The following is a 17,173-nucleotide window of genomic DNA, read 5'->3' on the forward strand; positions in this document are numbered from 1 at the left end:
AACTAAGAGGGCAAAAAGTTGAAAGGTGCTCGCTCTACACTTAATAATTTTTTGAGTTACAAGTTGTAATCCCTTCAGAGCTTGCATGCTGTTAAGCAAATCCACTGCCACTCAAGATAGACATGTCGAAATCAACCATACACTACAGAGCGGGATTTATTTTATATAGCAAAACGGTAGCATTATCATACAATGAAAGAAAAAGGACAGCTTGTACACTTTTTTTTTTTTTTAACCCGTGTAAGATTGTGTGGGGAAGGATCCACTTTGACCTGGTAGCATTATCTTAGATATTGTTAATAATTTTCCTAGTAAAAAAAATAAGTTGTGTGGGGGAATCATCCACCGTGACCTGGTTTTTTTTAGCAAGTTTAAATATAATTTAAAAAATTAATAAAAATATAGTTTAATTCAAAATAAATATTTTAGATAAATTTTTTTATAAATATAGAGATAATAATATATTGAATCGATTTTAGTTAATACAAGTTAACTTGTCGATTTATATGCCGGATCATGAAATCATACAAATTATAAAACTTACTTTCCAATCAAGTTCAGTGTTAAAAAATAAAATTAAAAACAAAATTAATTAAAAAGAGAAAAAAAATAACTTGAGTTATTCATGATTAATATGTTAAACTTACAACCTGAATAATGAGATTAAAATAAACTAATAGAAATCAAATTAAAATAAATTATGAATTTTAATTCTCAATCAATTTAATATTGAAAGATAAGATTGAAAAAGAAATTAATGAAAAAAACAACTCGAGTGAACCTGAATTAAATCGCCATGAAACAAAGATAATATCATAAAAATAAACCGAAATAAATCACAAAATTTTATTTCAAATCAATTCAATGTTGAAGAACTAAACTATATAAAAAAATAAATCAAGAAAAAATAAAAAGAATTGAATAGATTAAGCTAATTTGTTAAAATCACAATACAGTCATTAAATATAGATAATTTAATAAAAAATAAATTAAAAAAAATGTAAAATACAATTTCAAAATAAACCTCATGTACACGATGAAATTCAATTGCGAGCAGAATCCTCTCCCCTTCTAGTTTTTTTTTTTTAATGTTTATAATTACAATTATAGTAACATGATAGTAACCGTTGACGGGAAAAGTGCCTGCCCAAGTCTGCCGTCTTCACATCATCCATCTCGACTCGGTGTCCTCAGATAACGACTCGGTCTATAAACAAAACTTTAGGACCAATTCGGCAAGAAATTAATGTTAACAAGTTCTGGCATTCATGCCTACTCTAGAAAGGTATTCGCCGTTAAACTAATTCGTGCCTAGATTTTCCATTTTCCGACGAGATGCACATTTCTTTTCGCTTCCAATCTTCGTTCTTTATATTTTGCTTAAAGCAAGAGGTGATCAGCACCATGATGTCTGATTGTTCCGAGTTTTCCCAACAACTACCAATCTTCCAGAGGAAATTAGGTACTCTTTTTATTTTTTGTTTTTTTTTTTTAATGAGGATATATGTATTCATTTCCAATTTAGCATTTTGCTCGTAGAATCCTGTGTCCGATTATATTAATACGTACGGAAAAGCAGAGATAAGATGGGATTTTAATAATAAAACACTATCCTGACAAAGAATATAGCAAAGATGTTGAAAGAATTTATCACACCATTGATTTAAAATGTTCTAGTCATTTCACCCAGAAAAAAAATAAAAATAAAATTTGAGGCTAAATATCTCGGGTCGAGCTTAAGGATGGTAGTAAAATTGGGTCAGTGACCTGTTTTCTCTCCAGATTAGCTCAATGGTCATAAAGGAGATTCGAGGAGATCCCTTCATCTGATATTATTCGGAAAAACCAATACCTCAAACACAGTTGCTCCCACGAAAAGAAATTGTGAAGAGTTTTCTCTCCAGATTAGCTCATGATCCCATGCTTTCTGGAACGATCCCTTTTCAATTAATAATAATAATAATTAAAAAAAACCCTTTTCAGCCTGGCATGAGCTGAAGAGTAGAGATAAGACAAGAACGGGTAATTTTGAGAAGAAAAACCTAATAATCTTTCAATAACAATTTCAAGTGATATATATATATCCTGCACTCTGTTCCTGTTTCGCATTCGACGGATGCATGCACCTTTTATTTTGTTAACTCTGTGTTTAAACTTTCAACATCTTACTTAATGCCATGGCAACTCTGCAATTCTATTTCGAATCGACACTAGCAGATGTCACTGTTGTACTGAAAGTGAACCTGGACAAATAATTGAACAGAGAGACCTTCGGTTCTGGAGATGGGTCCCCGTCTGCCTATGGAAACAGTTCGAGATACGTCACTTCGAATTTTCCCACTGGCCTCGTGATAGAACAGAACACTACTACCCCTCTGCTGATTTCTCTGAACCACTACCAATCTGTGACAACAGCGAGCAACTACCACAAAAAAAATAATATTAAATCTGACAGAAGTCATGGTAATTAGTGATAGTTCAACTAAAGATCCAAGCATTCAGGCAACTCATTGATTTTCATGCATTTCCCCCCCTTGATTAATTACCATAATTCGAATATTGCACTGCCGATTTTGGCAGCATGAGAGTCACAGTTAGATTCAAAGTTTTGGTAAATCTGGACTCAGTCGAGTTCATTAAAAACTAACTTTATTTTTCCCCTTATTCTTTTCTAATAAACACAAATATTATTTTTTTTATTAGCAATTATATTTTTATGTTTTGAAATGTATTAAAATAATAATAATATTATTATTTTTATAAATTATTTTTAACATAAACAATCTGAAAATATATATAAAAAAATTAATCCTATGCTATTTTTTTTATAAAACACTGTTTAGAACACAATTTTAAACTTATCTTAATAGTCTGTTTGTTTGTGTGCTTATTTTTGTGTTTGAAACATTCACAACAAAACAAATATTTATTAATATAAAAACACAATTTATTTTTAATGGAGTCTGCTATAATTCACATTTGAAACACGGTTTTGCCAAAGCAGCTCCAAGCTATTTTTCTTTGAACAATGTTTTAGTAAACAATGTAATTCACTTGCATTATTCACAAGTGAATTGCAATTAACTTGCACTATTCATGTGAATAATTTTTTTTGTTTATTTATTTTTTTAATATTTTTTTAAACTAATCTAGAGTGAATTAAATTCACTTGTACTGTGATACTGTGATATGAATAATATTTATACCTGATAATATTTTATCTAATTTTATTACACGCTCAACAAATTATGAAAATTATAGTTATTATTAGATGAATTTTGTATATAATGGAATTATAGATGGTTTAATGGAATCATACAAAATATTTATATAAAGTATTATTTATTTCATGATATAATAATAATAATTAATTTACAATATTTAATTTTAAAACCATCAATATTAATATATATATATATATATATATATATATATATATTGCTTATTTTATAACCTCAATTTAAAAAGCATTATTAACCAAATACATTAAATTATTTTTTATTCAATTTCAATTTTATTCACAGCCTTAACCAAACATATATAAATATCATATCAATCTCAACTAAAAATACATTTTATACAACAATTTTTTTTAAACCACAATCATAAAAATTACTACAATACCAAACACAAATTATCTCATATTAACCTCACTTTTCAAATAGTTGCAATTGCATTTCCACCCCATCCACAAAATCCACAGCATCAGCATCAATCCAAGCTTCTTTGACAGTAAGTAATTTTAAGGTAATATTGTTTCATTTCTTGGAATTACTCTGCTTCTTTGACAATAAAGTGCACTCTCGCTTCATAATTTCAAGTTTGGGACCGTAACATGCATCATCTCCATGTGCCGTGGTGTGGGACTTGGAATTTGGAGAGGGATGTCTCTCGATAGAAAAATTTACCACAAGAAAGAAGGCTATATGATTTTAGTCACTTTCTGTCTTCCACAAACCCCAGTATTTTCATAGAAATGAAACACAAAATCCCACAACCTCACAATGCTCCATCATCACTTTCCTTCTCCAATCCGACTCTGCCCTGCTAAATTCCAAAATAGGAGGGGCTCTGCTGTAATCATCTCTATCCATTCACTCCAAAAAAGAGCTTCGTCATGTTTAGAAACTGAGCTTGGACTCTCCTCGGAGGGGACCATGAATCATCAAAAGACACACGTGATGTAGAATTTGACTTCAAAGTAAACACGCTGGCTGCTTGGTCTTGGTTTTCTTTTATGTAATAAGGTGTTGAAATGTCCAAAGGCGAAAGCTGGTAGTCCTACAAGGCAACTAGTGCTGGTTTAACGGAAAGAAGGGGTTGTTGTTCAACAATCCTATAATTTGAGCAAGGGGGCGGTGTTATTTCTCAATCAATCTTATCACTTCCTAGAACCAAAGTCACACCACCCGTTTCTTGCATCAACTTGGCTATGTTTAATTTCTTTTGAATATTTTTGAAATTAAATATCTTCTTAATTGTGTCTAATTAAGACTCCGTTTCAATTCCGAATCTCATTCTGCTTTCTAATCTTGCACTCTATCATTAACTAGTTAAAATCTCTAAAAGGTAGCCGTTGAACAAGCGGTAGGGGAGTTGAATCCGTGGACAATTTATCAGCCAGCCAGCCTTTACCAGTCTACTTATTCATATCCAAGTGAAGGTTTTGTAGATAAACATAATCGCATTGCTAAATCCTATATATAAAATATCAAAAACAAAGGTTTTGTAGAGAATATCTCTAATTATTTTTATTGATATTACAAGTGTATGTATCTTTCTATTTTCACATGTTTTGTTCAATCATGTTAAATAGGATCATGAACAATTTCTATTGCTGGCTTATTGTCGCAAAATAGATTCATTGCCTCTTTTGGTTTAAATTCCAAGTCATTCAACATATTTCTCATCCACAGTTGCTCATATATCCTAAAAACCATACTTCTATACTCTGCTTTGGCACTTCATCTTATTACTACTAGTTGTTCTTCGCTCCTCTGGGTTACAAGATTCTCACTTATAAAAGTAAAATATCCTGAATTAAATCATATGTTATTAGCGGAGCCTGTCCAATCAACATCAGTATACCCTTCTACCTTTGAATAAACATGTTTTGTGAACAATAATCCTTTACCAGGTGCATGCTTTAAATATTTCAGTATATGTTTTACAATATTTATATGAAGCTTTAAATATCTCAATATATGTTTTACAGCATTTATACGAGGCTTTTGTAAAGCATGCATGAATTGACTCACTATAGTTAATGTATATGCAATGTTTAGTCTAGTATGAGATAAATAAATTAGCTTTCCCATAAGCCATTGATATCTCCCTTTATGTGTTGAATTTGAGCTTGAACAGTGAAACAACTTATGATTCTACTCAATGGAAATTTCAATTGGTTTACATCTAAGCATTCTTGTCTCATATAATCAAGGATGTATTTTTATTGTGATAAGAAAACACTATGATTTGATCAAGCTAGCTCAATCCCAAATTGTTTTTTTTTCTTAAACTCGGAAGCTAAATACTGATGTAGCTTAAAAATCTCATCGTTATCATTACTTGTCATTACCATGTCATTAATATAGATAATTAAAGTAGTATCTTTACCTTGTTTATGTTTTAAAAACCAAGTGTGATCTAAATTACTTTATTTATTGTCAAAATTCTTTGTAGACTTGTTAAATCTACCAACCAAGCTCCTCGAGATCGCTTTAATCCATATAACATATTATTGTACCTGAATATATTGAGGTTCTATATATACCTTTTCACCTTTTAAGTTAAGTCATAATATAAAAGAGCATTTGTTACATCAAACTAAAGAAGTGGCCATTCTTGGCTGGCTTCTAATGATAGATGTACTCTTACAATTGGTGAAAAATTTTCTTATAACCTTTCATGTTTGCCCGAGCCTTATATCTCTCAACAATTCTATATGCTTTGTCTTCAATAGTAAACATCCATCTACACCCCACAATTTTCTTAGGCAAAGAAACCAGTCCCTAAATGCCATTTTTCTCTAGTATATCCATTTCTTCTTTGCATAAACCACGAACCACAGAGAATTTTTTAAAGTCATATTTATTTTCTAGAAAGTAATTTTTAGGAAGTCACTTTTCAAACTTTATTGTGTTTGTTTGTCATTAAAAAACTTGGTTAACAGAAAACACTTTCCAGTCAAATGAAAATTTGACTTGGTTTCTAGGAAAGTGTTTTCCTAGAAAATTTAGGAAGAAAACACTTTCCAGAAGTTGTGAAAAGTTTAGAAATATCATATTATTTACTTATTATATCAAATTTGATCCTCAATCTTTTGATTGATATATATATATATATATATATTATTCAATTTTATCTCTTAAAATTTAATTTTTATATTAACTTTGGTTTTCATTTTTATAATTGTTACTTGTTTTTTTCTTATCATTTTTTTATTGAAATATTTTATCTATCAAATTTGATCCTCATTCTTTTGACTGTTATTTATTTTATTTGAAATAATTTATGAAATGTTAATTATTATTATTTTAATTTCTTCATCTTTTATTTTTTTATTTTTTAGATTTAATCTCTATTATTTTGATTATTATTTATTTTATTTGAGATAATTTATAAAATTATATTTTTTTTCAATTTCATTTTCATTCAACCTTTTAATTTGTAAGATTTGTTTCTCGTTATTTTAATAAACTTGAAAAAAATAAAATATTAATAAGTTATTTTCTAACTTATTTTTCATGATATAACCAAATACTGGAAAATGTTTTCCAACTTATTTTTCATTACACCATCAAACATCATAAAATAATTCATGTTTTTAGAATTTACTTTAAAAAAACTATTTTCCAACAAATAAACAGAATTTAAAACATATTGCGTGTTACTAGAAATAGAGACCGAGGATAATTGAAATGCACATGATGTATATAACTTGGACAATTTTGCAATTGACACATGATTACTTATAAGATATTTCACTTTAGCTTCAGGGCCAGGTTCATATTTAGCTAGTGGTTAACCATGGTTAGATTGAGATGGAAGATGATATTAGAATAAATTAGTATTACTATCATTATTATGAATATTAGAACCAACAAGAATGAAATCAGAAGAAGGAATGGAATCAGAAAATTCCTAGTGAGCTTCCCATAGAGGATTCGATTAATGGATAACTAGGAGTATTGTACTATAATGGACTCGTTCTTGCTCTTCACATCTTTCGTTTGCACTTGACTTTTGTTCTTTACATCTTTCATCTACAAATTAAACTGAGGTTGATTCGACTTCTCGAGCTAAAGTTCTTATAATGAGGTGGTCTATGAAAAGAACATATATACTCATCAATGTGATTTGGAACTTGTGTGCTCCTCCCCTCAAGTGATAAATCAATGATCATTGTGGCATAGAAAAGCTCATGTAATTCATGAAATATGACATCCATAGACATGAAAAACCTTTTAGAAGAAGGATGATAACATCGATAGCCCTTTTGAGTGGAGCCGTGTCTAACAAATAGACACTTCAATGCTCGTGAATCAAGTTTTTTGCGTTGATATGCGTGCAAGTGACAATATACAACACAGGCAAAGATACAAGGTTAAAATTTAACAACTTAAAAAAGTGTACAATGTTCAGAGATCACATCCAAATGCATTCTAAATTTCAAAAGACTAGATGGTGTGATTAATTATACAAACAACAAACATCAAGGCCTCACCCCGTAAAATGGGGCCCCGTAGAGAAAGGAATCTGTTTTTTTTCTTTATATTCAAGTTTAATTTTTGTATATGTTTGTTATTTATTGGGGTTTTATCTGCTTATTAGATTTATAAAATATTTTAAAAATTTAAAAATTAATTATAATATATGTAAGTTAATCCAAACACTTTAAATTATAAAAAATAAAAAATAAAAAAATAAAAACCTAGTGACCTCTAACAAATACCTATTTTTTTTTCCTTTAATAACTCTATTTTTGACATGAAAAACCTATTTTTGACATGAAAAACCTGGATACGATGTTTTTATAAAAAATGCCATATGAATTCATAAATTGAGTCGCTCTTTCTTCCAAATTCTCTCCTCTATTATCAGAAGAACGAACATCCATTATAGAAAAACTAAATTATATGAGTACCATCTGATAAAAAAAACAATTGCACAAACATCACTGTCATGTTTCAGTAAATACACCCAAGTTATTTGAGTGTAATCATCCACTAAAGTAACGAATCATTTTATGCCATTATTCATGGAGGAGCACGACAGATTCTCAAAAATCAGAGTGAACAGATGAAAATGGAGCATCAATTTTATTGTCATTAGAATAAAAAATAGTATGATAATTTTTTGCCATTACGTAAGTCTCACACACAAAATCAGAAAGATTATAACCATTAAACAATAATGGAAATAGTCTTTTAAATAATCCAAATCCAAATCTTTTTCTGTTTTGATGTCAGCACAGTGTCACTCATAACAATTGCTGGTGTTTTTCTAGTAGGCTGCTGAGATCTGCCATCCAAATAGTACAAGTCTCCTCTTCTTTTACCACTGTCAATCCTCTCATTGGTATGGATGTTCCATAAAATACAATGAGTGGGAAAAACAAAACAAAACAATTATGAGACTTGGATATTTTGCTAACAGAGAAGGTTACGGTTTGACGATGAAATAAAGAGGGAAAGAACAGTTCCACTACCATTGGCATTTGTAACAATTATTTTGGAATAAATATATGATTAACAACTTAATTTATGGTTCAAGAAAGAGATTCATGGGTAGAGTTTGTTAGACCTATCTTGGCAACGAAGGTTTCAGCAGTGACTAAATGGCTATTTGAAATCGAATCCTCTGCCTCAGGATTAAAGGACTTGAAAGAACCAGTCTTACCCTTAGGATGCGAATCTGGACCATGGAGTTTGAAACATGTATCAATTACATAATTTACTCCATTACAATGAGTGCACTTACAAGCTCCACCAAGCATGGCATCTTGACGATTCACCTCTACATAAATCATGGCATAAGCAATCTATAGATTTAGGAGTGGTAAGGTAGCAAGAACACGACCACGTATCCCATCCAAACGAGAATTAAGATCAGTTGAGAAAACATATACAAATTGAGTATTAACCTTTCTGGTGTACCTCTTGATATCATTGGCACACTCCATCGTGCAATCTTCAATAACATCATATTCTTGCCATATTTTTTGTAGTTTTCCAGAATAAGAAATGACAGAACGTCCATTTTTATGAACAAATATTACCTCACAATATAATTGATAAGCCTTTGATGCATCTTGACAAACTGAGTAGGTCTAGTTGATGGTGTCCCAAATCTCCTTGGCGGTAGGTGAACGAATGAATAGTGACCTGATTTCCCTGGTCATAGCATTAAGAAACCAAGATTTAACCATATAGTTCTAATCCTCCCAAGCTTCATATTCCTTTGAATTCTTATTCTTTGGAGCAACCTTAGTTCCATGAATAAATCCCCAACTCTTCCTGCCTCTTATTTTATTTTTCTCATTCAAGGACCACTTGATGTAGCTGGTATCGTCAAGTCTTTCTCGAGTAATAAGTGAAGACACATCTTGCATGTGAAGAGAAGGCAGAGTACTAGAACCAGACTTGTCTATTTCTGCAGCAGATCCTATTTTATTTGTAATTGAATATGCCATTAAGATGAACAAGGAGCAAGATCAAGAGAGAGGACAAAAAAAGAAAGACTAGGGATATTAGTCGCAACAATATGCACCTAGTAAAATATTATGTGATCAAAAAAGACAACCCAGCTCTAATTTCCTACGAAAGTAGAGTTGACTCTGTCCATGTCAAAAACAAAGGTTTTGTAGTTGATATCTCTACACACACATACACAACAAGAACCCTTATAATTTATAGGGATTCACTGAAGATCTTCCTGATTTTAGAAGATTTACGATAACTAGAAGATATTCCTAAAGATGTTATTAAGACGTACTATTCATGTATATATAAAAGATACTGTAAGGTTCGTTGGCTTGTTTCAACATAAAAAAATTCGTTTTCTGCTAACTCAGGATTCTCATAATGGTTTAACTCATGCATATTCTTGTTGGGGATTCTTTCTTACGGGGGACTGACTTAAATAAATTATCCAGTCAATGAAAGGTTTTACGAAATCTCTCCTTGGTCAAGTCGAACTGAAAAAAGTTAAACAGAATAGCCAGCTTGAAAGATCACCGTCAAAATGTTTGCTTCTAAGTTATACATAGACGCAACGATCGTATTTTTTTTTTTGTTAGTATTAATTCTTCATGTTTGGTATATGGATAGCTTGTTTTTTAATGGATCAAAAAGAAGAACTTAATTTCGGTACACGTAATTTTCAGACATCAAATTGGTTCGTAGAAATTACTTTGATCAATAATATTCTGACAGTGACTACACATCAACGATGTTTTTCCTTACATGAACACTGCAAGTAACTTGAACCAACCGACCTTGCAACCCTAATGATATGCCGGAGTTCTTCGTGATATATCCCAACGTGAACCAGCCAAACTTTCAGACACCAAATTTTTATCATCATACGACTTTCTCGTCATAATCATTGTTCAACACAATCATTTTATATGATCACACAATCCCCTCCACATCATCCCAAGCAAAGGAGATGGCTACTAATGGGAGTCTCTATTTCGACAAAATGTGCCAACATAAGTTTAAAATCAGAGAATAATTTTTTGTCTGAAAGTGCCAGAGGTTGCAGAGAGCGTTGAAGGTGGGTCATTTGACAAGTTTTGTGCACTTTTTTGCTCTCGATTAAAAGTTCATTATTCTCCAACTTAGCAGCAGATAAATGTGCATCTTGGATAGATGCTTGAGAGCTAATGATTTACCTTGGTCATCGTGAGTCGTGTAAGATATTACTTGTGCATGCATGTCCATTAAAGAAGTTGAGGTAGTTTTTGACTTGTCATTTTTATAGCCAGCTCCACCAGGGACGCAAAGGCCATTGTTGCGTTGTTGGTGAATTGTGATTGTAACACTGCTATAATCCGTACCAATAGAATGTGACAAGGCTCGCTAACCCAGTTGTGACTTAGACGGCTAGATGCCATGCTATGCTTATTTATTAACTTATTAATATCACTCCTAGTTTTTGTGGGGGACTTGACTGAGCATCAGTTTTCAGTTTCCAAGTGGACAAAAAAAAAAACAAATCACTACTATACACTACTATGATCTTTTTCGGAGGCTCCAAACAGTACACATAAGCCAGCATTGTTAAGGAGGCACTCGTTCTGACGACCTTCCCTTCTTTCGTGATTGACACTTGTTCTGTCTTTCCCTTTTCCTCTTTCCTGGACCATCTTCGTTTAGTCAATGCCCATACTCAAGACCTGCAAATGGGGATGCGCCTGCAGTTTTCTATTTCGTTCGTCAAAACCACTGAAACCATCATTTGTCAAAATCGAAACCTCTGCATCACCGACATCACTAGCCGAGTCAGTCATCATCTTCATCCACAACTTGTTCCAAATCATCACGATAATATCTGGTTCCCGCTTCAAGAGACAGATCGGCAGAGTCTAAATTATTATCAATCTCTTCATTATCGCTCTTAGCATCACCAACACTTCGTCACACTCTTCAGCTGCCTTTTTTTCTTTTACTTTGGCTTTGAGGTAATTTCATTCACATAAAATGCGGAAGACGAGATATTCTAGAGGCACGTCAGTTAATGAAAGAATTTTGGGCCAAATCAAAGGATTTATCTATAAAAATCTCAAAAACCAAGGTAGTGTTGCTGAAGCTTTATGAAACCATGCTAAAACTGTGGCATTACTCGTTGACGAAGCATGTTACCACACTTTCAGCTTAAAAAATGAGCATAGCATGTGGGAAGGATAGCCTAAATGTGCTGCTCAAAATCCCTGGGAGACCTGACGTTGGGCTTGGAAGAATTTCAGTCCTCTCGTATTATAAATAGAAATAGATATATATTAAATTGATTCAACAAAATAAAGAAAAAAAATATTATACATATTAAAAGAATATTTAAATTTATTATTTATTTTAAAAATAAAATTTATTTATACAAAAAATTAAAAAAATTATATATAAATTAAAAAAATTGCTTCAAAAATTAAACACAAACAAAATAATTTAAAAACAATCTTTATCCAAAAAATGTTAAATAATAACGTTAAAAACAAATCAAAGATGAGTGATATTAATTGAAAAATAACTTAGAGTTTTTTTTAAAAAAAAACATTAAAAAATGATATCAATAAAAAAAATTAAAAAAAAAAGTTCTAGTGTTATGAATTAACTTGTCAAATTTGTGGTCCGTGTCATGAACTTAAATGGATTAAATAATGTTTTTTTTCTTATATTTATACTTAATATATATATATATAGGGGAAAAAAGAGCCAAAGAATAACTATCATTTAAAAGAGGCTCTATAAAAAAAATTAAAAAAAGAGAAGGGTTATTAATCTAAATATAAATAAAAAAATTAAAAAAAAATTAAAAAAAATCAAACGTTGTTAGGCCTGTTTCATTCATCAGGGCTTGCGTGTCTTGGCTTCTTTTTTCTATCTTGCAATCTAGGGTGAACAACCATCATCTTTTTTTTTGAAAAAAAATAAATCAAACAACATGTCCTTTGATTTTTCTAAAATCCAGCAATTATGATAGCTGGAAAATCAAGTCAGATGGATCTTTATCTTAAAAACCCATTTTAAATCCTTTTTAAACCCAAAACATGTAGAAAACAAATCTTAGGATCCGTGATAAACTTATCCATGACCTCTAAAAATCAAGGATTTTCCCAAGCTCAAATATGTTTTTTTTAGGAAATTTGAAGGTTAAAAATTACATAATATGAATTTCTCTCGTCAAATGAAATTATTTGATACAAAGATCGATTCTTTTGGTGGCCTAAGTCGACATTAACAATATTTTTCTCTTATCATTGGAATCTGAGTACCTCTCTTTCTCATCTTTGAAACCAAGAACTAAAAAAATAACAAAAATAGATTTTTATATCAAAATAAAATTAATAAAATAGTAAGTTACTGAGTATTTATTGTTTCTAAAATATGAGGACCAATTTTAAACATTTTGTATTAACTTTAAAATCATCACTTATTTATAATGTCTTTTCTAGTTTGGTCCTTAATTTTTCAATTTCATTCTTGGCCAACAAAATTTATTTAATTGCCCTTGAATTTAGCCCACAAAAGATGTAATTGCATGATAAAAAAGTTTGAGAATCAAATTAAAAAACCAAAAAACTTGCACAATTCATCCATAGTAATGTTTGAAATGATGAATAATGCAATATTTCACATAGAAAAACACACTCCTCGTAATTCTCTTCTTAATTAAGTATAACTATAAAAGGTACGAGTTTTCACTGTAGAAGTCTCTATTATTCATCCTTTCACGCATTATTATAAATAGGTTATGCAATTTTCATATTTTTTAATTTGATTCTCAATTTTTTTCCTGATAATTTAGTCATAATTGAAGATCAATTGTTTTTGATTTTTTATGAAAAGGTGAGATTAAAAAGAGAGGGAATAAAATAAAAGAGGTGTCAAACATGAATCACGTGATATAAGTTTCACAAAAGATGCACTTTGATTCTAAAACTTTAAAATGCATGCAAATTATATAATTCCAGTACCTCAATATTTTTTCAATTTAATTTTGATATAAAAATTTATTTTTGTTATCTCTTATTCCCTAATTGAGAGATGAGAGAGAGAAGTTATTGGATTTCAGTAGTAGAGAAAGAAAAGTACTGTTGACATAGATTTAGACAACTAAAACATATGATATTTATGTCAAATAGTTTGATTAAGGAAGTTCCATTTGAGCTCTGGTTGACTTTTGGTTTTGGGTTGATTTCAGTTTTTGAGGTATTTTTTTTTAATTTTATAGATAGGTTAATCATGGTTTTTATAGTGTTTTATAGATGTTTTTTTTAATTCAAATATGGGTTGGAAAATGGGTTTTTGTGTCAAAACAATTTAAGATATGATTTTTTGACCACCTTAATAACCGGAATCTAGACAAATCAAACAATGCTTTATCTATTTGAAAAACAATTAGGGGCCGACAACAATTATAGATAAAAACAAATTAAGGGCTTAGTCACAAGGGTCTACTAGGAGGCCTGCACATGAGCCCTAATAAATTTGCTCTCTTTTTTTCCTAATTCTTTTTTAAATTAATTCTTTTTTTACTTATTTTTTAATTTATATTTAAATTAGTACCCGTTATCTTTTTTTTAGAAAGCTTCTTTTAAATGACAATTATTTTTTTAGTTATACTTTTAAATTTGAAGAGTTTTTATGATTTATCTATTTTTTTTTATCTTTTGTATAGATAAAATTTATTTTTAAAAATAAAAAAATATTTTCAAAAAATATTTTTAATATGTGTAGTATTGCAATGTGTTATTTCTCCTTTTATTTTATTTGATTAATATAATTTATGTTTTTATTTCTATTATTATTTACTTGAATAAAAAGATTATTTTAATAAAAAAATTGATAAATATAACTAGATAAATATCATGTTTTTTGGTCTACTTTGTGAAGAGTTGGAGTGAACTACACCAATTTTGGACTCGCCCATCGAATTTCTTTTTATATAGTCAAGCATGGGATGAATGAGTAATAAATTACTAATTTATAAAATAAAAAAAATTAAAAATAGGATTAGACGAGTGGAGTTTTTGGTGAGGTTTGTGGATGGCCACACCAAAAAAGCTCACCTATCTTCGAGTCAAATAAAAATGTCTTCTCTATTTCTTTTAGGTAAGTTATTGGCCTTACATTAAATGCTAGTTTGTTTCATTTAAAATATATTTTTTTTTATGCTTGAATTATTGAATATAAAATACTTTACAATCAAATAAAAAATAAGCTTAAAATAAAAAAATATAACTTACTAATCTTAAAAATGAAAATATTTTGGAAGACTAGCTTTGTTGATGAATCATGGACTCCATCATTGTTTTTTTTAAGCACATATACACTAATTGGATTGAAGTCACGGAAGGTCTCATGTCTGACCCATCCTTTGTGGGTTGCTGAATACCAACTCAAAGATTGGATCTTTTATTCTATCCCAACCAAAAAGCTTCCTCAACCAGGCCGGAAACTACTGGGCTGAAAAAACATCGCTGGTTTCCACATGACTGGAAAAATGGAACACACCGACAACGTGCAATCATAATTACAGCACGAAGACAGCACTCGGTAGTTTGTTCCGAAGGGTAAAAGACCATACTCTTGCTAGCGGAACAAAGTCCAATACCCATCCGAGGAAAAGACAGAGACTAAATGGAAAACAGTGCACAGAGGAGATTGGAACGTGTTTCTGGGCACCTGTTGTCTCCGATTGAAGTCAATAATGGTCTTTCCCAGGTTAGATTATTTCATTGCCTTCGTTTTCTTACTCATGTTTTAGTGTTTTTCTGTCTCTGCTTGCATTTTCTGGTAGACTAACATGTCTTCTACTTTTGGTTATTACTGTTGTTTCTGTTTTGAAGGTTTTAATAAAAGGTGGGCATAGAAAACATGAGGAAGAAGGAGACCCAGTAGTTATAGGAGGCATGGTATTGGATATACATGCCACCCCTTCACTCCCTCTAAATCCTAGAACCACCACTCCTGGGAAGGTTTGTATTTATCTTCTCAAAACCCTCTTCTTCTTTTCTACTTATGTTGATAATAATCTTTATTTTTGGTAGAGGTTGTGATGCTAGAAAAATGTTGTCACATAAGGGCTTAATTGTATTCAGGTCCATTATGTACTAGGGGGTGTAGCAAGGAATATTGCTGAGTGCATGTCAAAGCTAGGAACTAAGCCTTATATGATTAGTGCCCTGGGAAATGACATGGCAGGTAATTATACCACCTCTGTTTTTTTATTCCTTGTGATGCATGACTAGAGCCTTATAACCATTTCTTTGGAAGAGGTTTTGTGGTTTAAATGTTATAGCTTGGAAGGTTTTACATTTTGAATGATGTTGTCAATGGTCAAAAAAACTTGTCAAAGTGAAAAAAAATCTTCTTTTTGATAGGCAAGCTGCTGTTGGAGCATTGGAATTCTGCGAGCCTATCTACAGAAGGTTAAACCTTAATATTTACCACCAAAATCATCTGTAACGACTAAAGCTTTGCTAGCACTGTTGGTTTTATTTCATGCTCCTAATCTTTATATAGTTGCTAGTTATGAGATACTGTTCGCCACTAAAATCATCTCTAATGACAATGACATATTGTTTACTGCTGTCTGTTAATATTTACTACCAAAATCATCTGTAATAACAACAGCACGTCATGAGATACTGTTTGCCTGAGGAAACGACATAGATTTCAAAAAATAAATCAGTTGGCACGTTATGCATCCATTGAAAGAACTTTAAAAAGTCAATTAAGCATCAGAACTCTTTTTTCTTTGAGAGCTGTGAATTAAAATGCAATAAAAAGAGCAACAGAGACCACAAGAGCTAATATAAGGGAAAACTATGTTAAAGCTCCTCATTCCACAATTGTGTGTGTCTGAGAGATTTTTATTAGTGAGACCCGTTCCATTTTCTATGAATGTACTAGCTCTCTCTGCTGTATTTAAGAATTGAATAAAAGTAATCAGAGAAGTGTTTATTTCTCTTTAAACTTTCTTCTCAGAAATCAATTGGCACAGTAATGAAAGTTAGGTATGATTTAATTTAAGATATCTGCTCCATTTTTTCATAATATCATCTGTCGAGTAGGCATTATGAAGCACCAAGATATCAAGACTCCTGTCATATGCAACATATTTGACACTGAAGGAGAGTTGGCAGCTGCTGTTGCTAGTGTGGAAGCAGTTGTGAGTTGATTTTTCAATGTGGATTGTGTTGAAATAGGATTTTTTTTTTTTCTGTTTATTTTGCTGCAAACTTGTATATGCTCAAGAACAGAATACCTTCAGAAACTTACTGCTTGTATGATAACTCTGTCCAGGAAAAATTCCTAACTTCTTCGTGGATTCAGCAATCAAAGCAAAATATAGTTTATGCTCCTGTCATGATGGTTGATGCAAATCTAAGTCTCCCAGCTTTAGAAGCTTCTTGTCAATGTACTTGTAGCATATCACTGTAGACCCC

General features: G+C 30.9%; 1 protein-coding gene across 1 annotated transcript in view; it reads left to right on the forward strand.

Annotated features, from left to right (window-relative positions):
* Window positions 1–15,016: 15,016 nt before the first annotated feature.
* Window positions 15,017–17,173, forward strand: part of LOC105134737 (putative pentatricopeptide repeat-containing protein At3g18840) — a 19,001-nt gene continuing 16,844 nt past the window's right edge. Inside the window, 6 exon segments of the mRNA XM_011039266.1 lie at window positions 15,017–15,446; window positions 15,572–15,700; window positions 15,824–15,926; window positions 16,106–16,153; window positions 16,799–16,896; window positions 17,031–17,145. Of these exon segments, the coding sequence (XP_011037568.1) occupies window positions 15,363–15,446; window positions 15,572–15,700; window positions 15,824–15,926; window positions 16,106–16,153; window positions 16,799–16,896; window positions 17,031–17,145 (577 nt within the window). The 5' untranslated portion in view covers window positions 15,017–15,362.

This window comes from Populus euphratica, unplaced genomic scaffold, assembly GCF_000495115.2.
Source record: "Populus euphratica unplaced genomic scaffold, PopEup_1.0 scaffold91.1, whole genome shotgun sequence".
NCBI classification, from domain to species: domain Eukaryota; kingdom Viridiplantae; phylum Streptophyta; class Magnoliopsida; order Malpighiales; family Salicaceae; genus Populus; species Populus euphratica.